Below are 24,233 nucleotides of genomic sequence, written 5' to 3' on the forward strand. Positions count from 1 at the left end.
TATCAGATATTTTGAAGCTTGATATTTTCAATAAGAGCTTAATTTGTACTTATGTTTCAGAGTTCGCATGTTCATATGAAGCTTTCAGACATCTGGATTCCAGTTCAGGGTTTATTTGCATACAAAAATATATTATAATGGAAAAAAGCATTAGAAGTTCTCAACTATATAAAATTACAAATATATTTTCATAAAAGCAACTTTAAATTAAAATTCAAGCTATATTTTAAAGCAAAATACAGCTGTAACGCTTCAGTTATTCCATCTTATTCCATCTTATTCCATCTGCTGCAAAGTAACAGAACTGATGTTGCCAGTTAAATACTTGTCGGAGTTTACAAAGGTTATGTTCAGAAGGTGAATATCTGGGGTAGCAAAGTTATCAGATAAGGGCAGCAGTTCTCAGTGATTGATGTCACTTAGTCTTCAGAGAACATTCACAGGCAAGCGTGATGCCAAAGATTCATTTCACATACCTGGAAACACAGAACAAGATCATTAAGTTCTATATTAAATAAGATAGCATGTTGTTGACATACCAGACACCCTATCCATGCCCAGCTTGCTAGACTGCCTGACAGGCCAAAATTACACCTTTTTTTAATTAACACAAGAGCCAAAAGGTTAGAACAGTAATCACCTGAATTTTTTTTTTTTTTTTTTTTTTTACACACTAAAGAGTGCATTAGGCTTGAAAAGACATCTGTACAAAGTTCTCTGTAACTTCAAGCATATAAATACAACTCCTTAAAAACATGATGATAAATATCAGATGGAAGTTGGACTTTCTCCTCAGAATTTCCATGTATGATAAAGATAGTGTATCACTGTAAGACAAGTGACACTGTATAAATGATACTCTGCTGAAATAACTAGAGATTTGCTTAGCTGGGAGGAGAAAAAAAAAACACCACTACAGCAGGTGGCAATCCCTCACCTCACCTTAGATGTGCCTTGCAAGGGGACAATGAAAATAATACATTATAGGCAGCCCCTTAAGAGTTAGCTGCAACATGGCCATGCAAGAAACAGCAATGTAAATATTAGGCATTTTGGGGGTTTCATTGTTCTACACAAATCTTCAGACTCAGAAGTTTTTCAGAAGAGCAATCAGTCAATGAGGTTTCAGTGGTAAAGATGGAGTTAGCTCAAGCGTGCGTCCATGACAGAAGTCAGGAAACTAGAAACTTATTTTAAGTAAGAGAAGTGAAACCAGGATTAAGATACAATAAGACAACAGGGAAGTAGGAAGCTCATAAGGGCAGCTGTCTTGAGTTAAGTCCAAGGCAGATGGCCAAGGCTTCAAGAATTGCAGGGAAGGGAAAATACCTAATGAATACAAGAAACTCTCAGTTCATAGTTCATTAGTGGGGGGTTTTGTTCATGCTGCTATTTAGGTCTAGTCCTACAATTTGTTGGTTTGGGTTCTATAGTCTGGTTCCATACAAAAAACCCAGTATAATGTCCGTAACAGCACAGGAAGAAGCAGAAAGAATAGGCAGAGTACATGGTTGGGAAATAGGAGGGTACTTTTTTATTTTCATTGTTTTTCTTTACAAATCATAATGAAGAACCTAGTACTGTAACTGGAAAATACAATTTCTAGATAGTGACAGGAAAATTGATCTAAATTCCATTCCTGGTAGAGACAAGAACAAACATGATTATGACATTTAATCTAAGTCAATAGACACAGATACTTGATCCTTAATTCTTTCATAAAGCAAAGTCTAGAATAAAAAAAAATTTCCCTCACCTACAGTTACTCCTCCAGTTACTTAGCTTTATAATGAAGAAACAAAACCCCACATTTTAGCTGACTTTTGAGTATTTAAGAAAGGGATGTTTACTTGATCTATACACTGTCAAAGAAGGGTGAATTGCAGCTGCCTCAGAGGTGAAGACTGAGGTTCATCGAAGTACAGCCTTTGTCGCACAAGCTAAACTGCATGCCTTGACCATTCAGGCAAAGACCAGAATTTAGCCTATTTTACCTTCTTATCCACATAATGATCCATAGGACTAGCAAACTAAAATGAAGCCACATTATATAGAACTATTGCTACCCTTCCCTTCCCCCTACCCCCATACATTGGCTTTCATCACTCTTTGACAGTACCAAGTGAGAGGCAGCCTACTAATAAAAATCTACTTACTTGCTAGTGTCCTGTCAAGATCAGCAATGAAGTCTTCCAGTTCTTTTGTGTCTCCAAGCTTTGCTGCAAAATAAGAGACAGTCAGTATTGCTTAGACATGACATATTTCTCTGGCCAAAAGAAACACAGGAACCACAAAATCCCTCAAATTATTTTCAGTGGTATCAAACATGCTGTGGATTATTTTCAGGAAAGTTCAATAGGGTTGCTGCAATGTCCAAATGCATTCTTAGAAACAGGGAAGACTGAATTAAAATTTTAGTTTTTATAGCTTCAGAGTTGAGAGAAGCAAAGCAATCCTCTGTTTAGTTCCCTTAAAAAGCAGAGGCTGAAGTGAAGAAAAAATGCTCTATGTCAACTAATCCATGTCCTTGCTACTGTGGGAGTCTTCCTTCTTGCATGTATTCATATATTGCATTCATGGCCCTAACCAAACCCCAGCCAGTTAGCTCCCAGTCCTACCCAAATCTAAGCCTCTTAAATCATTTCAGTATCACTGGTTTGCTGTGATGTCAGATCCTTTGATCTTGGTCCATAAATTTCGATCCAAACATCCACCTAAACTTCCAATCCTGAGAAAACCACTGATTCCTTTCAATCTAGTTTTACTGCAAGTGGCTTCCTTATCTCATATCTGTAGTCTATTCCAAGCCAGTTCCAACTCTATTTCTGTCTTCTTGTCTTCTCATCAGGAAGAGCATCTTGATTTTTAGGGTAATTCCTTGTCAAGCATTTAACTTGTTTTTTGTGACTGGTCACTGTGGAAAAGACATGAAAGCATGAAAAGCTCTTGAGCATGTGTCTGAGAAGACTAGTTGTAATAAAAGCACCGTGTAGTACATATGTATGACTGTTCATTTATTGATATGTCTACTCCAGAGTTAATCTAAGTTAACCTGAATGAAACAAGCTCCTGGGGAGTTAGATCCACTGCAAGACAGAAGCCACTTTGAAACAGTATAGCTACGAAAGAGGAAGAAATTACTAATACATGTGTTGTATCAGCGGTGCAAGGTCTACGTGGATCTGAGTAATTGTGTTAACTTGAATGGCCCCATATAGCTTTGGACAAGTCACCTACTGCACCCCTACATTCAGGCTAAATAGTTCTGTACATAGATGGGACACTTAAGCTACTTAGTTGCTTCAGTAATAAGTAACACAAGTTAATTCTGAAGTGAAGTATTCTGTAAGGAGGACCGCAATTCCTGATCAACCAAAGAACTCTAATATAGTTTGGTGTTTCAAGATCAAAATAGTTGCTGGGTCACCTGTGAATAAGCGTGGATGCAGTGTGCTATTGCTGTTTGTGATCAACACAATAATAGTAGTGTGCTTAACAGTAATCCTTAGTTTTGTTGTCATTTTAAAAAAAAGAGTCAATGCACACAAGGTGAATCCTGGCTCACAAAAAGAAGCCTGTATAGTTGAGAATTAGGAAGAAATGTCAACAGTTAAAATTGTTTACCTTTACATGGAGTTACTGATGGAGATGGCAAGCTTGGTGTAGATGCAGTTGGAGAGTTAAGCTTTTCATCACTGAGACTGAAACTATTTCTGTAGAGTGAATCTGCACCTGTAAAAGAGTTACATTATAAATTAAAATTAACACCTCCTGCAATTTTGCAATAAACTAAAAACAGAAATGGGGCCTTTCCTATATGGGCTTCAAAGTCTGTAGAAATCAAATTTACAGACTTCAGAACCAGAGGGATAAATAAATCACCTACTGTGTGAAAGCTGTTGTTCATACACCTACTGTTAAAAAGCAAGCAGTCTGAGGCCCAATCCTCACTCCCAGTAAGGAAAGTGTCAGCCTTCCCTGCAGTCAGCATCATTTGGTAAATATTACAGGAACGGCAATTATCCCACATCCACTAAATTAGGCCTGGTATGACTTGCCTGATTCACAATATTCTGGGAAATTCTGGTTACCTCAATTTTTCAAAAGCTATTAAGAAAGCTGAATAAAGACCTCCAGGACAAGGAGAGTCCCCCAGACTGGAGAATATATTCAGCTTTGTCCTCACCCCTGAAGCAAACACACTCACTTACTTGTCCATACTCTGCTGCTTTAGTTCTTGTGTTCTAGATAAATTGTCTAGCATATTTTACTTTTCTTTTATTCTGTAACTCTCTGGAGTTCACAAAGCAGTAAATCTGTACACAAGATGTTCTGCAATCTTACTTTAGGTGGTTTTTCAAAGAAAGCTTTTATATGCCATGGAAAGCAATGGGAAAGATTCCCAAATCATTCTGATGTTCTTAGATTTTAGATGAGGTAAAGTATCAAAAAAATATTTTATCTTGTCTCTTTTCATAAGGAGTTCCATGATGCACAGTGCACACAAAGTATTAGTCATAGCTCCACTGGAAAGAGGAATTGTCATTGTGTTAGAGACACTAAAACTGCTGGTTCCTGCAGTTTTGAGCCAGTGACCTGAAAACTGTAGTTCTACTAGAAGAAACCATTGCAATATGAACATGGCAATGGTCTCCATTTATTTGGCACATTTCCTAAGAAATAAACATGTGTCTCATTATACGGGGTGGTGACTACCACTGCTTGCCATAGAGGTCAGCAATTTTGCCTCCCTGCAGCAAACATAGCATTTGTCTTTGGAGCCCCAGCCTAGGAGGTGGTTACGCTGCAGCATTAAGTCCATCCAAGACAGAATTGTCACACTTCCTTGGCCGCCTGTCCCATTTGCTACACCAGGAGATGACTGCCTTAGTTAAATTATTTTGCAGATGACACCAAGTTGGGTGGGAGTGTTGATCTGCTCGAGGGTAGGAAGGCTGTGCAGAAGGATCTGGACAGGCTGGATCGATGGGCCCAGGCCAATTGGATGAGGTTCAACAAGGCCAAGTGCTGGGTCCTGCACTTTCGTCACAACAACCCCATGCAATGATACAGGCTTGGGGATGAGTGGCTGGAAAGCTGCCCAGCAGAAAAGGACCTGGGGGTGTTGATTGACAGCCGGCTGAAGATGAGCCAGCAGTGTGCCCAGGTGGCCAAGAAGGCCAACGGCATCCTGGCCTGTATCAGAAACAGTGTGGCCAGCAGGAGCAGGGAGGTGATCGTGCCCCCGTACTTGGTGCTGGTGAGGCCGCACCTCGAATCCTGTGTTCAGTTTTGGGCCCCTCACTACAAGAAGGACACTGAGGTGCTGGAGCGTGTCCAGAGAAGGGCGACGAAGCTGGTGAGGGGTCTGGAGCACAAGTCTTATGAGGAGCGGCTGAGGGAACTGGGGTTGTTCAGTCTGGAGAAGAGGAGGCTGAGGGGAGACCTCATCGCTCTCTACAATTACCTGAAAGGGGGTTGCAGTGAGAAGGGTGTTGGCCTCTTCTCCCAAGAAGCGACTAGCGACAGGACAAGAGGAAATGGCCTCAAGTTGTGCCAGGGGAGGTTTAGACTGCATATTAGGAAAAATGTCTTTACTGAGAGAGTGGCGAGACACTGGAACAGGCTGCCCAGGGAGGTGGTGGAGTCACCCTCTCTGGAGGTGTTCAAGGAATGTGTGGACATGGCATTGCGAGACATGGTTTCATGGGCATGGTGGTGTTGGTTGATGGTTGGACTTGATGATCTTACAGGTCTTTTCCAACCGTAGTGATTCTGTGATTAAATTAAGGGTGTCTTGCTGAATTAGCAAAAAGGGGAAGTACCACAGCTTGCCTCGCCAAGATCTGCAGATACACACCTTCACTGAACACTGCCACGATGTTTGCAGGTATCAAACAGAGATACCATCCTCCACCTGACTACTCCTCTACCATAAGTTCCCCCTATCTTTGGGAAGAACAGTGTGTGTCCATACCCCACCTCCTCTAGCCTGCAGTCCTTACCAGCATAAAACCACCTTCCACAGGAGTATACAGGTACAGCAACAAATCAGATCAGACAGGACAACTGCATCTACTAAGCCTGTCAGATGTTGCCTTTTTTTGTTCTGTGCTAGCTTCCAAGCCTATCTCTGTTGCAATACACACTGAAGAGGCTTGTGTGAGAAGCTTCAACCTGGAATATTTTCCTCTTTCGCATGCATCTTGGCCCACCACAGCACTGTTATCTTTCACAGTTCACTCTGCAATCAGCTTGGATCCTGTTCCAGCAAACGCAAATGCTACCTGCAGCACTGCAAATGTGAGCAATGATGTGAATGACATCCGTTACCTGGGATTACTGCTTGCCCAAATCAGCCACCAGTTGGTATTTCTTGTTTAGAAAGAGGGGTGTGCTTATTCATGCTAGATTTTTATTTTAATTTCTTTATCTTCAGTCCTAAGTGCCTGTTCTCCTCTCTAAATCCGAACAGATCAAAACCAATCTACTTGAAACTTCAGATATAAGAAAGATTTGAGGAATACAATGCAGATTTAAGAAAATTTTAGATAGAAAAATGGAAAAATAAGCTATTTTAAAAGTAGCTCCTAAAACCATAAAAAAACAACCTAAGGGGGGGAAATCTGACACTGCTCTGCAATGATGTCTGTCACCAGTGTTGTACTATACAATATGAACTCTGTACGTGAATGGACTGAAAGTGACAGTTAAAGGTATTACAAATTTCCTCCTGAAATCAGCTTACAGACCAACTTTCTGCTAAAACCACATTTCTTTTCAGCCAAGATGCAAACCCTAGGGACCAAGAAACTTAGAATGGAAAATTCTAGCTATTCAGGACAAAACCCCTGCCATCACAAGAAAAGCCAAATAACTCGTAACACCTCACACAAACAGTCCTGTAGCCAAGAGTAAAACTCACTGAAACACTGACCAAAGATAAAACACTGTCCGGGTTCTGTTCTTTTCAAATACATTACAAGAACTTTCAAATTATTTCATATTTTAAAGGTTTTAGAGCTCGCTGAATTAATAAAAAATAACGGTTACAAGGCTGAGTGTACTTTTAATGTATAGTCTACGCTACTAGTATCTGGACAACAAATGCAGCGATGCTGGGAATTTATATTACAAACCAATCCTTCTCATACACCAAATCCAAAGCTCCAGTTGCTCTTATATATAGCTGGAACAAAAAGCTCTTTTTGTGAATGCTTGTGAGGGCAACTCAAATTAATAAAGCTTTAATAAGCCATTTAAATTGGCTGCAAACTATTCACACAATTCTTTTTATTTATATCCATGTACACATCTGAGCTATCACTCACTTTTGATTCTTATTGTGGTTTTTCTCTCCATACCCCTTCTATAAGCAGTTGAAAGTACTGACCACTCACCTCACAATGTATTCAAACCAGAAAATGTTATTTCATACTTGCTTCAACAAACCTTATGCTGGGAAATATTTACAACTGGACAAAGAGAAAATAAGACAGAACTGTTGCTTTAAATACCTGAATGTTTTTTCTTCAAGTTTCAAAAGGTGAAATGTTTTCACAAAACAGTGTTATCTTCTGATGGGTTGTAATATTAATAGTTTCAGGAAAATATCAACACTTATCTTTCTCAAAAAGCAAAAACATGCTTTAGCTACTGGCTGTGGCTTACACATACCACCAAGCAGCAGAAATTCTGGTGATGGAAGGAGGAATACATTGACTCCACCATCAAGGTCATTATAACTGTGGAAAACCATATACTGTTAAAGAAAATACTTGTGATACCCATCACACAAAAATACCCACTCTGGCAAAGAGTGGCTGTAGGGCAGAAAGCTCTGGGAGAAGGACTCTTCAGTCCTTACTCTGTACCAGCTGCCACAGCCAAGATTTGTTCATTCACCTCCAGTAATGGCCCTTGGAAGACTTCCACTGCCACACAAATACAACATCCCCTGCAACCCAATAACCAGAGGCTGATGCCAAGGATCTCTCATTGCTGCTGTCCTTCCTCATCCAGCCCCTTCTCCCCCACTGTGATGCAAGTTTAGTTATCATTCATTACTTATTTTTTACTTAGTATTTTGATTCTATTGCCTGCGCACATATATAAACTATGCCCCTTTGGCTGTTTTAAAAAACACTACAATACTGTCTCCTTAAAAAAAAAAAAAGGCCTTGAAAATCTGAGATTTAAGCTACCAAGTTTATTTACATGAGTTAAACTAAGCCAATAGCTGCAAAATTAGGGGGTTGGAATAAATATGGGTGTATTTTACTTCGGCAAAGTAATCTGTAGTTAGTATTCACCTTTGCTGTTCCAGTATATGGTTTAAACCACAAAGAAAAACCATGGCAATACCATGTAAATATAGCATGTCCCCATGAAATGAGCAATTGAAAAGTTCTAGGCCGTAATTAACTGAAGGAGGAAAACCTCAAACTTTTCATTTTAAAACAGACAACAGAAAAAGTTCAGCTGTCTGACTTCTTCAATATTATGCTCTTTCTAGCACCATAGTTCAGGATACAACTTTGAAGAGCACTGGAGTCAGTAAAATTTTTACTGCAGTTTTCAGTGGTGAAAGTTTTAGAGGAAAAAAATAAATCCCATCCCTAAAGTTTTCAGAGAGGAGCTTTAAAATTCCACTTAAGTCTCTACAGGCCATGAAGTTATTATAAAACAGTAGTCGAGCATTTAATGAACAGACTGTACAACGCATTCCTAGTCAGACCATAGCCTACTTGCTAAAATAATAAAGATGATAAAATAATGAATTTCTAATGCCAACAGTAGAAGTGAGAAATTATTCATGATGCAAAGAGCTTGTTTCACAATACATATGTTGCAGCCCTCCAGAATAGTGTTTATTTTTATCATTATCACAGTTATACTTGGCTGCATTGTTTATTTTTTTGTGCTTTTTGCCTAGCTAACAAACATCTGTTCCAACACTAACACACACACAAAAAAAAAAAATCACACCTTTTCACTACCTACATGTCTAGGCTTCATGATTTAAAAGATTTCAAATGACAGTTACAATGAAGTTATCTAGGAAGCCTGAAATTCAGGTGTACAAGTGTGCCTTCTCATTATATACAAAGCTTACATTTCCACCCCCTCCCCCCCACTTACTATCTGTGAGGCAGTGTTTCCAACTCCAACCTTCCCCTTTACTGATGCTTCCCTTCTAAAACGTAAGAGAAACAGGTATGCTGGCGAGATAAGACCAGGAAATCTTACAAAAAAAGCACATTTCTCATTAAATTGAAATACCTGGAGAGAATCTTATGCACCTGAAACTTCTGGGGTTTCTTCCTTTTGAATGTATCAGTAATTTAATAAAACATTATTTCTCAGATGATTTAGTAAAAGGTTATTTCTCCATGAGAGTCTTGTTTCATTTTTTCCATTATAAATATTGTATCGCCTTCTTGTTAGAGACACGCCATTATAAGTTCACAGAAGCAATCCGCCTCCTTAAAATGTTTTCCTCTTTATCACATAGGACTGGGATCCACTGCTAAGACCAAAGGCTCACCTGCCCCACATTCTATCTCTCACAGCAACTCATGACAGATGCCTGTAGAAGAGTTTATGAGTGGTGCAGGCATACACTGATAGTTTCAAGATAAACTGTACCAAGTTCTAGCAATGCACAGATCAATGTCTTTTCTAAGACAGCAGCAGCATCAGCCTACAGCAGTCCCCAACGGCCCTGTCTATCCCATCATGATTTTATCTAGTTATTTTTTGATTATGTAAATTTTTAGCATCCATTATGCCTTAAGGCAATATATTTTACAGTTTAACTACACACCATGAGAAGAAATAGCTCCTCTTACTTCTTTGAAACATGCTGGTTTAATTTGATTTCCTCATACTGGGCGAGGTAGCAGTCACTTTCCTAAGGTCACTTAAGATCTTCTGGAAGACTAGCTTGTCCCCACCCAAGACATCTCTCTCTTCTCTAGCCTGACAGTCCCAGTCTATTTAATCATTTGGAAACTATTTTATGTCTTCAATCAATCATTTCTGTTGCCTTTTTCTGTACCTTCTCTACAGTTAAACACTGCAAGATTGCAAACATACACAGGCTTTTCAGGATGAGTGCTGCAGTATTAACAGTGCATGATGCTTCATCTCTAGATAGTGTAGGCATTAGCACAAGCACATGGAGACATCCATGGCACGCATCCACAAATGCTTGCACTACACCAGGCATTGGGTGCTAACAGATGTTGTTCAATCCCTTAGTAAACCTGCACCTGCTTGATTCTGGAATAATAAAATTAAGAGTTCTAGATGCACTCAGGGTTTTTTGTTGTGTTTAAAAGCCAGGAGCTATTTGTCAGAAAGCAGTTACATACTCCTAAACGTAACTATGAAGATACACAGCAGGCTGTATGAGTGCAAGAACTGAATCAATGCATTTATTTTGCAATGCTTTTAATAAAGAGACTGGAAGCTGAATTTACCTCAAGAAAATGCATCCAGAGCTAGAAAAGTGAAACATTTCTGAGAGCACAACAGATTATCGTTTAGCTTTTTGGTGGTGTTATAGCTTTGGCACAAGAAACATTAAAGCACTTCTTCCCTTCACAACCTCTCATAAAGTCCAACTTTCTATTCATTATCCTAAGCCTAAACTTGGAAGACTGTCCTGACATTGCCGTATACCGTACTAGCACTATGCACTGAGTGGACATACAATTTACATGGGCAATCTTGCACTTTTCTTTGCAAGCTTATTCCAACACACAAGAAGCAAATGATATCTGTAGAGTTCATCAATATAGCTGCATCTACACTAGTGGCTTTTGCCAGCACAGCACTCCCTAACGCCAATCCTATTTTATCACAACCAACATATGCTGTAAATAACAAAGAGTTATAAGGTATCCCTCAACTTAAAAATTCCAGCATGATTAATAACCTAACATACGAAGCTGTTGTACTTCCGTTTGGCTGAATACATCAAGTTAAAACATAATTGATACTCACTCAGAGTCCAGCAACTCAAGAATGTCTGTTGGAGTAGCTCACCAGTTGAATCATGATTTCCAGCACTGACCCAATCAGCTCTTGTGGTTAATGTGATCTTAGTCATTGGCCCATAAGTATTATCATGAACATCTGCACATGCGAGCCTTTCTATTACTGTAAGGTCTAGAGTCCACTGTGTTATATACAATACTTAACCATGGCCAAGACAGACCTTGTCCAAAGATCATTTAGTCAAATAACAAGACAAGATGTGGGAAAACCAAGTACTATCATGCCCACTTTCCAGACTAGTGTCTTCAAACTCTTATCTTTTCTTAAGAGCCTGAAATATGTAATATTAGAATTTAAATTAGTAATTTTGGGGCTAGGTCCCTCAAGAGGAGATTTTAAGGTTAAAAGCAATATTTGCAGGATTAACTATATTGATAAAAATCTTATGTAAATACTTCTGTTAAATTAAATGGGTTCATCCTCATGGCAGAAGCCCCAGGAAAGGAAAGGCTTTCCTTACCCTACTACGAAACAGTATTGTTCCAGTACTACCACTTGATTACTGGCTTCTCATGAAGTTGAATTCAAGACTGACCCAGAGGCCCCCCCAAAAAAAAGTTGCAACAGTTTAAAATGTTACCTCCCCTTACAGTCCCACCCTAGACTCAAAAGATATCACTGCAAGAGTGGCCAAAAGATACATATGACTAACCTTCAGCCACACCACATCAGTTAGGAGGATTAGATTAACCAACAAACAAGCAGAGATAGCACTAAAATATGGTAGTCTGAACTGTTCTGTACACACATCACAAAGCATACTTGCGATAGTCTTTGCACTGGATAACAAGATTTTGCAAAAATGTAAAGAGTCTTCATGAACGAGAGGCTCACTGAAATTATCTGCAGATAATACTGTTGGAATTTTTTGCGCTGCTGCAGATCCATGTTGTCAGAACTTGCTCTTTCAAGCCTGTTTCTCCTTGATCCTGCAGTGATGTTTAACCTAAGCATTACCATGGGAAAAGCAAGGTCATGAATTCAGCACTACATTTGCACTAAGTGATACAGACCAAAGGAAATGTGAACCTAGGGGGAAAAAACTTGAGTTTGAACTGAAAAAGCCCGGGTAAGTATTCTATTCTTAAAATAGATGTAGGGAGTGTAACTGTATTACATCAGACACTGGAGCTTGTTTTATAAAAGGAGCTCTTTATAAATTTGCAATTCCTCTCCAATCCTACCATAACTTCAAAATAAGAAGTTGTCCACACTGAATGATGCCTTTAGGAATAAGAGTTTTACTGGGCCTGTTCTGAGAAACGAGGAGAGCCAGCTAATCTTCCGTTTCCCTTCCCTTACACATATCCTCATATGCTTGACACTGTTGGATGCCAACAGGCCACTCATAGTGCACCTCCTGGTCCAGTATATGCCATTTTCCAGAAGACTGTGACTTCGATTTCTCCAGAGGCACTTTTCACATGATGCATCACTGAGGGAGGAACCCCAGCAGAGGATGGGATTTGGGAGCTTGACAAGTTCCTCATACATCAAACCCTATCTATCCTGCTACCTTGTTAATGTCTTCAGCCTAAATCAGTGCTGACGCCAATTTTTATTTCCCAGATCTTTCTGAAGATCTGGTCTGCCAATTTGCATGAGCATGCTGTTTCTCACCAGGCCTCCTGCCCTGTCAGAGAACATTATCTGCCTCAAAAGGCCCTTCCTGTCCATCTTAAATGGGTATTTTAAGCACTGTTCAAGATTTGAGTTTTCTGAATCACAGCAGATATGCTAAGCAGGTACAGATGTCTTTATCCATGCAAGAAGAATAAGTTCTTGATACTGTTTTGGGTTTTTTTTCTTGTTTTCTCAACAGTAGATTATTTCACTAGATAGAAAATCTTCACTCTATCAAGTGTCTTATCTGTAGTGAAAGTATGTGAGAGGTTAATATATTACAATACTGAAGACTGCACAAGAAATAGTAACACTAGGGCTGTATTACTGCAGTTAATAATAGACTTAGATTTACAACACAGCTCACGCATTTCATCAGCTAGTCTCAGTAAAGGCAGACCTCACCTTATATACCCTCAGCCATCCAAAAGGCTAGTGTCCAACCTAAATCAGGCATGCATTTTTAAACCTCCCTCAGAGGGAAAGAGATACTTGCAAGGAGTGGTTCACCCACCATGCTATGAAACACCAGAGCAGCATCTGGATCCACATAGCTCTACTGACTACAGAAAATAAACCTCAAAGGCACTGCTAGGCAAGGTATCCAAGTTCAGGGCAGTTAAATGTTACCTGCTAATGAAATGAAATAAATCCTACCCATGATGATGAAATAAAGGGCTTTGATAATATGGAGAAACTATGCTCTCACAGCTTAAGCACTAGGAAGACTGTTAATGTTTTAGCACTAAGTCAACAGAACTGCGTGTTAAGTTGCTGAACTGATGAAGATGCACAACAGAAATTGAAGAAGCAAATTTATTTTAAGTAACTAAAACCAGATAAGCTTCTTACAACTGCCTGTACAGTTTAGGAACTTAAAAAATGGGTATAGCTTGTTTTTAGCAGAACTTAATTCTGACAAAGTAACCCTCAAGTCTACTGCTCCTGAGGAGAACAGCAGTTTCCAGCCTCACTGTCTGAAAGAGAAATGATGTTTTCTCTCCCTGACTAGCAAAAAAATAAAAGGGGTAAAACTTTTTTCCAAGTTAACTAGAAGAAACTTCACTCCAATTCTGTTTTCTTGCTCAAAACAGGTCATGAGTCAGTATCTGCTTCCCACCCTTCTTGTGCTATGTTCTGCATGCACCATCCACATACATCCAGTACACTCGGGTGCAAGTTAGCTTAAAGTTATCACCTCCGAAACAGTGGTAACACTAAACCAGAAAGCTGGATGAGTTTCAAATCTCTTCCGGAAAGCGCACTAGTTCACTCTCTCTCAACTGATACTTCAATTACTGAGATACAACGGAGAGTCCCTGTTAACTTAAGAGAGTTTTGGGGTTTTTTTTAAAGACGCCGGGATGGCTGGGTGCTGCAGCAGCCGGCTGGCAGCCTGACCTCCTCCCGCAGCGAGTTTTTCGGCCTTATCTGCTCCGGAGCTGACCTTGCTGTGGCTCCCCTCCAGCGACTCTCGCCCTCCCTCCCTCCTCTGCTGTTCAGCACCAGGAAAATAAAACCAGCGGGGCCAGACTTCGCATCCTTGCGAGTTCTAACGCAAACAGCAAATGAAAGTGCGCTTTTTTTTAAAAAAAAAAAAAAAAAAAAAAAAGCCGGTTTTCTCGTTTGGTGATCCCTGCCTCCCTCAAGGCGGGGGACGCGCTGGTTAACACCCGCTTTTGATTCTCCCCTCAGGGACGGGGCACAGACGGACCGACGGACACTCACTCTCCGAGTCGCTGAGGCCGCTGCCGTCGCTGACGCTGGCGCTGCTCCGCCGCTTCATGCGCTCCAGGTGCTCGCCGAAGTGGAAGCGGCGCCGGCCGGCGGGGCAGGAGAACTCCGCCAGCACCGCGTCGAACTCCCCCAGCGCCTCCGCCAGGCCCGCGCCGCCGTCCTCCCCCAGCGCTGCCGGGCGGCGGCAACAGCGTGAGGGCCCGCCGGGTGCTGCCCGCCGCCGGACCCTCGCGCTGTGAGAGGAGACCCGCCGCCCGCCCCCCCACACCCACCCCCCGCGGCCTCCCGAGCCCCCCACCCCGGCGGAGGGGAGGGGAAAGGGTCCCGCCGCGCCCCCTCAGCCCGCCGCTCCCACCTTGACCCGCTGGCCGCTGGGCCTGAGGCGACTTCATGGCGGCGGCGGCGGGCGGAGGTGCCCCACAGCCACCCCTGCCTCCCGCCGCCAGCATGGGCGGCCCGGCCGCTCCGCCGCCGCCTCTTATAGCCCGCCCGAGCCGGGAGCTGAGGCGGAGGGGGCGGGTGGGGGAGGCGGCACCGCGGCCCGGCCCGCGCCGGCCCTGCCCGCCCCGGGGGGCCGGGCGGGCGGTGCAGGTGCGCCGGGCGGGGGGGGCAGCGCCACGGCCCGCGAGGCGGCAGGGATGCTTGGCCGGAGGCTGGGGTTTGCAGGCACCGTGAGACCCTCGAACAGTTCACCGCTACCGCCAGTGGGAAGTCCTCTGCTCGTCACCTGTGATCGTGTCTTCTGGCGGATTTCGGTTTGCTAATCCCAACTAGTTGTGGTTCGGGAGGGGGTGTCTGCACCGCCTTTGTGCCGGGCTGCTGGTGGAGGGTACCACGAGCATCAGAGCCAGCTGCAAGGAGGGAGTCTCACAAAAACACACGACTGGATCATCTTTACCCAGCCCCATGGCTGCTAGTCGGCGTCGGTACGGAGCAGGACAAAGAGGCAGCAGCCTGCCTTGCGTAGCTTGGTCTACGCTTGCAGTGAGCCGGTGGCTTCACGTGTGGTGGAGTGCCGCTTCAGCCATCCCTGAGAGCCCCTTCCCCACTGCCACCCACCCGCCGCCCCGCATTGTGCTGGCATCTGCCTGTGGTTATCGCTCAGCTCGATCCGTTAGTGAGCTGCGAACGCGGCCACGGGGGCAGCTGGGACGGTTCATTACAGAGGGTGACCGGAGAAGAGGAGGAGATGGCAGGGGTGATGCAGGGAGCTCCTCAGGCACAGGGAGCCACGGCCTCAGCTGCATCGGCCAGGGCGTTCTCCAGTGGAGAGCTTTCCTTATTGCTAGGAGAAAGATATTAGCACTTGTCCTGAAGTCAGGTTAACCTGATGTTTATACGTGCCATTGCTACCGAAGAGTGCTCTTGTGCTGTGTCTCGCTCATTTTCAATAAAAGCTGTCTGAGCAGCTAAAATACCGGTTCTGTTCAATACCCATTGGGGAAGACTCTGTCACATTTAGTTATGGCCAGTAATACTGAAAATAGACATCAGGTGCTATTCCACGCATATGCGCCAGGAGCTATGATTATGTTTGCGTGTTGATGAGAATATCTAGAATTAAAATAGAAGAGTTGAGGACAGGGAGAGGGAAGAAAAAAGTCTCTCCGAAACTTCTCAACATTTTCAGACATGTTGTCGTTGCTCCTGAAAGACACAAAATGAGAAAAACAATATTCTAGACAATAAACCATCTGTACCTAACAGATTTGTTCACCTCTCCTTACTGGCTGATACGGAGGCATTTATTTATTTTTGCAGTGGATCAGAAGAAGTTCTCATGGTGAAGTTCAATCGTTATTTATTCTGCAGCTTCCTCCTTTCTCGTGGTCTTCCTCTGTTTTTCTTTCTGCTAATAAAAGTGGCTACAAACAATCCTTTTTGAAGACAGTAGTGACATAGCTGGAAAGCGAGGTTAAAAAATAGGGAACAAGAAGATACAAGGACATGATGTCAAGAGCACAAGCAGGATGAACGACAATAGACACAAGGCAGAAAGGAGAATCGTTGAGTACGTGACTAGGTAGAACTCACAGCCCAAAAAGACAAAGAACCTGGCGCCGCAGCTGATGTCAATTCTCTTTTGCCCAAGCACCTACACATATGATCAACCCTACTGTCCACACACATCCCCAAGCACTGGTTATTTGGTCCCATGCTTGGTTGTATAGCAAGACATGACTCAGGGGCAAAAGATGTTTTAGATTAGGCTTAAATCTATCCATTTTGTGAGGAATACAGGCAAAATAACCAAAGGCTAAAAGTCCTCCTGTGCCCTCCTTATTATTTCTCCTAAAGATGGTCAAGCAATCTCACACCTGTCTGGGACAGCGTGTTGCTTGACCAACCTGATCTCCTTCTATGACCAGATGACCCAGCTAATGGATGAGGGAATGGCTGTCGATGTTGTCTACCTGGACTTTAGTAAAGCCTTTGACACTGTCTCCCACAGTATTCTCCTGGAGAAGCTGGCGACTCGTGGCTCAGACAGGTACACTCTTCGCTGGGTAAAAAACTGACTGGACGGCCGAGCCCAGAGAGTTGTGGTGAATGGAGCGAAATCCAGTTGGCAGCCGGTCACAAGCGGAGTCCCCCAGGGCTCAGTTTCTGATTGAGGGTCAGAAGGCTTTGCAGAGGGATCTGGACAGGCTGGGTCGATGGGCCCAGGCCAACTGTATGAGGTTCAACAAGGCCAAGTGCCGGGTCCTGCACTTGGGTCACAACCACCTCATGCAATGCTACAGGCTTGGGGACGAGTGGCTGGAAAGCTCCCCCACAGAAAAGGACCTGGGGGTGTTGATTGACAACCGGCTGAAGATGAGCCAGCAGTGTGCCCAGGTGGCCAAGAAGGCCAACGGCATCCTGGCCTGTATCAGAAATAGTGTGGCCAGCAGGAGCAGGGAGGTGATCGTGCCCCTGTACTTGGCGCTGGTGAGGCCACACCTCGAATCCTGTGTTCAGCTTTGGGCCCCTCACTACAAGAAGGACATTGAGGTGCTGGAGCGTGTCCAGAGAAGGGCAATGAAGCTGGTGAGGGGTCTGGAGCACAAGTCTTATGAGGAGCGGCTGAGGGAACTGGGGTTGTTTAGTCTGGAGAAGAGGAGGCTGAGGGGAGACCTTATCGTTCTCTACAATTACCTGAAAGGGGGTTGCAGAGAGGTGGGTGTTGGTCTCTTCTCCCAAGTGATGAGTGACAGGACAAGAGGAAATGGCCTCAAGTTGTGCCAGGGGAGGTTTAGACTGCATATTAGGAAAAATGTCTTTACTGAGAGAGTGGTGAAGCATTGGAACAGGCTGCCCAGGGAGGTGGTGGAGTCCCCATCCCTGGAGGTGTTCAAGGAACGTGTGGACGTGGCATTGTGAGACATGGTTTCGTGGGCATGGTGGTGTTGGTTGATGGTTGGACTTGATGATCTTACAGGTCTTTTCCAACCTTAGTGATCCTTTTAGGTCATGTCGCAAAGAAAGAGCACACAGGTAGGGAGGTGAAGCTGTACAATAAGGCTTGAGTTGTTCAGGGTTCTTGCTGCCACTAAAAGGGGAATGACCTGCTCTACTTCTTCCTTCTTGTACTCCTGACCTAGACTTCTGCATGTCTTTTGTAGTGGGTTTGTCTCATCTTCTGCTGAGCCAGTTCAACACATTAGGACAGCAGAAAACTAATCCAGTGAGAAAGTGAGTAATTTTCTGTTGGACTGAGTTGAATGGGCTCAGCTCAGGTAGGTGAGCTCCAGAGCTGATAAAAGGAGAGAGCGGATGGGGTTGTGGGTAGGGGGAAGAGAACAACTGCTTCTCTGTAGTGATACAAGAGTTTATCCCTGGCCTTCTCTTTAAATTATTATTTTACACTCAAATTTACCATTTTCAGAATCATTTCTAGGCAAGCTGAAGAAATTATTCCATAAACTTCCCTTCTTTACAGCCATGTGTTTGGGAATCTTCTTTCCTTAAGGAAACCTGGCCTTAAAAATCCTTGGTCGTATTTACCGCTCCATAGACAAGTCTCTTAACATGTCTTCCAGTAAATACTCATGTTTTCTACTGTAGCTCCTTCTCTCTCCTAAGCAGCCTGTGATTCCGTTGAATGCAGCTGAGATTCAGTTGGTGAATTTTAATCTTCCGCATAAACCATTAGCTTACACATGAGGGTATAGAGATTGACTTTTATGCCTATTGGTTCTATGTTACAGACCATATAGCCATACACCTCCATAAATATTCTTGAAGGACCCCAACACGCTCCCACAGAATTAGATGCATTTTTGCCATTGATGCCAACAGGATCATCCTGCATCTGGCAAAATGAAGAGGTCACTTTTAAGTGCAGTGCCCTGAAACACTGCAGACTGATGCGTCAGACTGCTCTTGTTTATCGGTGGAAACATCCAACGCCACTTGTAATGTAAACCTCAGCTACTGAATCCCTCCCTTCTTCTAGGCAGCCGTCCAAGGTGTATTTAAAGGGAATTTCTTCTTGACCATTCGACACAGTGTCTCCAGATCCTCCTCGGCTGGTGATGCAATGTTTACAGTGGTTTCCTACTGCATTTTTAACCTGACAAACTTGTGAGCCACATAGCTATTTAAACCAACAAATCTTACTTGTAAATATGCTTCAGGGAAAGACTTTTAAAACATTAGCAGGTACTTGGATATAGCCAAGTTGCAAGGCTCACAAGGTACTAGTTTTCTAAGTGAAACATGGAGTAATTTGGGACACAAAACCTTCTATGGCTACACCAAAGAGAATCCTAGGACTGGTTTACACAGGCATTGGTGCTGCAGGTTGACTAATCTAGTGTTTTTCAAACCATGGCCCAGAGGTGGCTACAGAGCCATGAACAACTTCCGAGGCATTCATGTAAGACAGGAAAAAAAAGAAAGGCAAATTTACTGGAAGTAGGTTAAAATTCACAGTACATATGCAGCCCCATGTGCACATATGCAGAAACTAGAGCTGCAGAGGGGGGAGCTTGGAAGTCAGAAATGGTTGAAAAGTTCTGGTCTGATCAATCATTTCTTTTCACCACTTCAAAGATCAAGAGTACCCCAAAATATCAATTCTGTTGAGTAAGCACCATGTTCTCACAGTTAAAAGTAGATGTTTTGTGAAATCTCATCCCATCTTCTCACTGGTATTGGTGCTCGACAGAAGCCAGAGTGATAGATCCCTGCCCATGGAAGCAGCCTGGAGTTTTGAACATATGATTTCCATGAGTCTTCTAATATTTTTCAGTCTGTGAAAATAATATTTCTTTACAAAAGTAACAGTACCAAGTGGTTGAAGTAGATACTTCATTTAAAACCTGGGAATGACAAACAGAAGCCCATCATCACCAAACTTCTAGCTGAAGGAAAGCAAGGGAGCCCAAAATTTAGACAGCTGTGGAGGAGAAAAATGAAAACTGCTGGAGGATGAAAAAGCACAGGTGCCAGCCAGACTGACACATGGGGAAACCCAACTCCTTGAGCCGCAGAGCAGGAATAGATCAAACATCATCGGTATAACTTGTCTCCCTGTTCAGTGCATTGCAACCCTGCCCTCGGGATGCTCTTTTGAAGTGTGAGACAGTGGTTAACACTCCAGTCTATTTTATCCCTCACGCTGCAAGTGGAATTGCCTATGTGAGTGAATTGCTAAACTTGTTCTGTAATGAGGACAGCTGCCTAATTAAAATTTGGCTGAGATGAGCCATGCATGTTTTACATAGGCTACCTAACTACCATCAGAGGTGGAACAATCTGCATTTGCTGCTAGCCGGGCTAAATACAAGCCTGTGACCTGTAGCTCAATCCATGACACCAGTGGGAAGAGTGTGGGACTTACATCAATATAATTAATCTTGAAAAACTGCAGAAAACCCCCAAACTTTAGCCACAGATCTTTCACACGACTTTCCTTCCTCTTCCCCCAACCTTTTCTGTAGGCCTTAAACCTGAACCTGGACTTACCACAAACCGATGCAACTCCCTTTGGTTTTCTCTCTTACTCTGATTGATGCACAGTGGCTGCAAACTCATGGACCAGCTCACTGCCACCCTTGACTGTGGCCTGGCGAGCAAAGCATCCATCTTCCTGCTGAATTCTGCCAAAACCTAAACTCACTTTCTCTGACCCATTACACTTCTAAATTTTCTGCTTGTCAAATTAACCTAAACACAAACACAATATAGCCTGTGCAGTTTTCTCTTCCTCTGTCTTTCAGTAACATGAAGCAGAAGTTCTTCGAGTTTTGAATGGATATATTTAAATAAGTTATTTACTCTGAAACATATTTATGGCAGTTTAGATGTAATCGCTATTGTTGCAGCTGGATTAAAAGTCATTGAAACTGATAGGTGTAGTTGTAACCTATATTGACATCCCTGGCAGGGACAGTTTAGTGTGAGCTTCTGTCCACAGCAAAGAGATATACAAAACCACTCAAGAATTTGAAAGTTCTGGGTCAAGGGACTTTGGCTGAGTGTTGCATGGGAAAGGGAGAGGAGTTCAGGTAAGGACAGGGATGGTAGTGAGTAAATAAGAGATAAGGAAGTTTCAAAATAACTCAATCAGATTCTGTTTGGTGCCTTTTTGAGAGAAGATGAAAGGAATAGTGTCACTTAATGAAAGGTATGTTCATATTACCAATCTGACTTGGGGCAATAGTAATTCTGGTGCAGATCTGCTATTGTCTCCAGCTGCCTTCTTATGGTTTCATTTTCTAAGCATTTTTCTTGTGCATAAGCTGACTTCTTTTTCAGAGGAAACTTAACTGGAAGACCAGCCCAAACATACTCCAACTCTACAGGAGACACAGGTCCCAACCAAAGGCTTGGACCTGAAAACATGGAGATGGTCTTTGCTTGTTTGATTCTTCTCTACTCAGGAAAGTACTCTCTGCATGTTCTTGGTACCACCTCCATTTCTTCTTCACATTGGTGTATCTCAAGCTAAATTTTAGCTGTTTGGGGCAAAAGAGACAACTGCTGACAACCTAATTCCTGGTCACATTTGCAGAAACACTTCCAATATCAAGCTGCATGACAAGTCCTTTTCTTCTTTTCCTCATTGGTCACTAGGTTTTTCCAATGATGCCTATGTTTGTTTTGCATTGGTGATAACCTGAAAACAGAATGTCTAGGAGCAAAGCAAACTGAATGGAGTGCAGTATAAAACCAACACAAGAGATATTGGGCTGTAATATGTATTACAGACAGGGTTTGGGGAACTTTCGATCCTGAGTTCACTGAAAGTCACAGCAAAAGTTCATGTCCATCAGAAAATCCTCAAAATCCAACTGCACAGAGCATGCACAGACCGTAAAGTAGGCAGTAGATAATGCTATAGTGGCAGTGGAGAGATATAAGAAGCTCCTTGTTAGAGTGAGATCACTTCAGATGTAGGAGAAACCAACCAAAACAGTTCTTGAAAGCTGTACTAGTGTTTCTGGATCTGAATGCAAGGAGATGGATGTTGTCTGGTAGTTTTTCCCCTGCAGTGCAAAGCAGCAACTAGGGAACCAGCAGAGAGAAGTGGTCAAAAAGCCAAGAAGACAGCAAAAGAAATGTAAGCAAAGGGACCATGGCAGTAAGCCACGTGGGGGAGAGAGCCTGGCAGCTGGAGTGCTGTGTGGCAACTGGAAGTGAAGAAATTGCCTCCTTTTGACTCTATTTTCAGGAAAACAAGACCGTGCACATATCCTCTGCATGGGCAGATTGCACACGAGACTCTGCACAAGACTGAGTAAAGGAAAGAGTTTGTTCGTCTTCCATTAAGTTCTCCCCCAGCAGAAGTCATCCAAGAGAGTCCAGTAGCAGTAAACATCTGTTTAAAAGGGTAATGTGAAAAAAAAAAAAGAAAGAAAAATCATACATATGAATGCAATGTAACAGCTTTCTTTTCTGTGTCATTAGGTTGTGGGGTCTAGCTCAGGGCAAACCACTGTTTCTACGTCTACCTAATGCTACTGCCACCATAGCAGGGTTGGTGTAAATTAATGTGCTGGATCATGAATCGAAGAAGCTGAGTTCTTTACTTTTCTGCCAGTTTTGCTTCAAAACCTTTCATGACTACCACTCAATCAAGAAACTTGTACCATTTCAAATGCAAATGAGAAACAGTTGTTGTTTTCTACCTGCTTTTGCTTTGAATTGTTGATAAATTGAGGAGTTAAGATGGCTGGATACTGTGCTACTTCAAAAAAAAGGCAATTTTGTCAAGAGGAGAGGCAATGTTGACTCAACAGTCGGTGACTACATATAAGAAACAAATGGGAATTTAGGGCTTAAGAGGCTTGTATTTCATGAAAAATATCTGACACACAAACCACATTGGAAACAAATTTTAAGTCCTGTGAAGTGAAACATGTAAGGGAGCTCTTATGTATTAAAATAATAAGACATCTCTCCTAATTCATCTCGTCCATAAGTAAAATAAAAGGCAGTGAAATTTTCAGGCAAATGTATTTTACATCAATGCTATTTGCTCTGACTAAAAATTACGCATTTTGTACTGTGTATTTCACACAGTCACATACACATAGCATGTTTGGCTCAGTCATCTTGTACTTCATATCTAGCATTATTTGGGGACTGTGTTTCCAGAGCCTTAAACCTGGCCAAGAAATATAGATTCTAAATTGACATAATTAATAATTCCAATGATAATAAAATATACTTGTGGCCAAAATACCTGGCCAAAAAGATACTAACCACATCCAATGAAAGAAAAGTGTTCCTTGCCCAAGAAGAATTCTTACTACATTTTCCTGGGAACACTGAATATCCTCTGGGTTTTGTGGTGGGTTTTTTTCTTTTTAAAAATGTACACGGGTTTCCATTTTGTCTGTTTTACTTGCCCTTGTGTGACTATACCAATGCTTTGGTTTTTCCATGGTCCAGAAACATGCCAACACATCAATTACGTGTGGACGTGGCATTGCAGGACATGGTTTAGTGGGCATGGTGGTGTTGGGTTGATGGTTGGACTTGATGATCTTACAGGTCTTTTCCAACCTTAGTGATTCTGTGATACTCTACTGAAGCAAGCTACCGAAGCAGGCTGAAAAAAGTCTTACTCTCCCTCCCATGCTCTGTCGGCTTTAAGGCAGTAGGAGGCAAAAGGAGAAGCCAAGACCACTTGTTTGCTGAAGGCATGTGGTTGCATATGTTAGAACAGAAGTGGAGCTCTTCATTTATTTGTGTTGCAGTAGTGCCAATCATGGACCTGGACCCCATTGAGTCAGTCACCATACAAACGTGGAACAAAAGCAGTAATCCTTGAGCTTTGGTTAGCCAGTAAATCACCCTCCTTTAAGGGATGGGGATTTGCATATTTATGGTTGGGAAATAACCATGCTTTAGTCCATTGGAGCCTCTCTTGTTATGAGTGCACAGGGGGTTGTGTAGAAGGGAAGAAAAGAATCAGTGTTACAGTCAGTGACCACGTACTGCATCCAGCTCTTCCCTCTGACTGAGACAACTGCATTTCAATTTAAGAATAATTATTAAAAGCCCTGTTTTTTTCCCATTTTTCTCAGCCTTGAATAACTTTTGTGACAAGCCATAGCAGCATCCTGTCTTCCTCACAAATGAAAGTTAAGTAAACCATGCTTTAATTCTCCCAGCCAGAGGGAGGATCTGTGACAGCAACTTTTCCATATGCTCATTTTCTATTTCCAACTTTCATTTCATAAATAACAGGCTTTCAGAATTGCCTGCTCCATACTGCCCAGCACTGCTTTACTGGTTTTATTTCTACAGCAGAGGATTTGCCTACAAAACTAGAGTCAGAGCATTTACACAAAAGGACAGCAGTTAAAAAAATA

General features: G+C 42.6%; 1 protein-coding gene across 1 annotated transcript; it reads right to left on the minus strand.

Moving 5' to 3' along the window:
• Positions 1–279: 279 nt before the first annotated feature.
• RGCC (regulator of cell cycle) lies at positions 280–14,816 on the minus strand. The gene is made up of 5 exons (XM_059825033.1): positions 14,780–14,816; positions 14,416–14,595; positions 3,625–3,732; positions 2,157–2,219; positions 280–476 (listed from the first exon to the last, which is right to left on the minus strand). The coding sequence occupies exons 1-5, from the start codon at positions 14,814–14,816 to the stop codon at positions 469–471; spliced, it is 396 nt and encodes a 131-aa protein (XP_059681016.1). The 3' UTR covers positions 280–468.
• Between the last annotated feature and the right edge of the window lie 9,417 nt (positions 14,817–24,233).

This window comes from Gavia stellata, chromosome 1 (genome assembly GCF_030936135.1).
Source record: "Gavia stellata isolate bGavSte3 chromosome 1, bGavSte3.hap2, whole genome shotgun sequence".
NCBI lineage: Eukaryota > Metazoa > Chordata > Aves > Gaviiformes > Gaviidae > Gavia > Gavia stellata.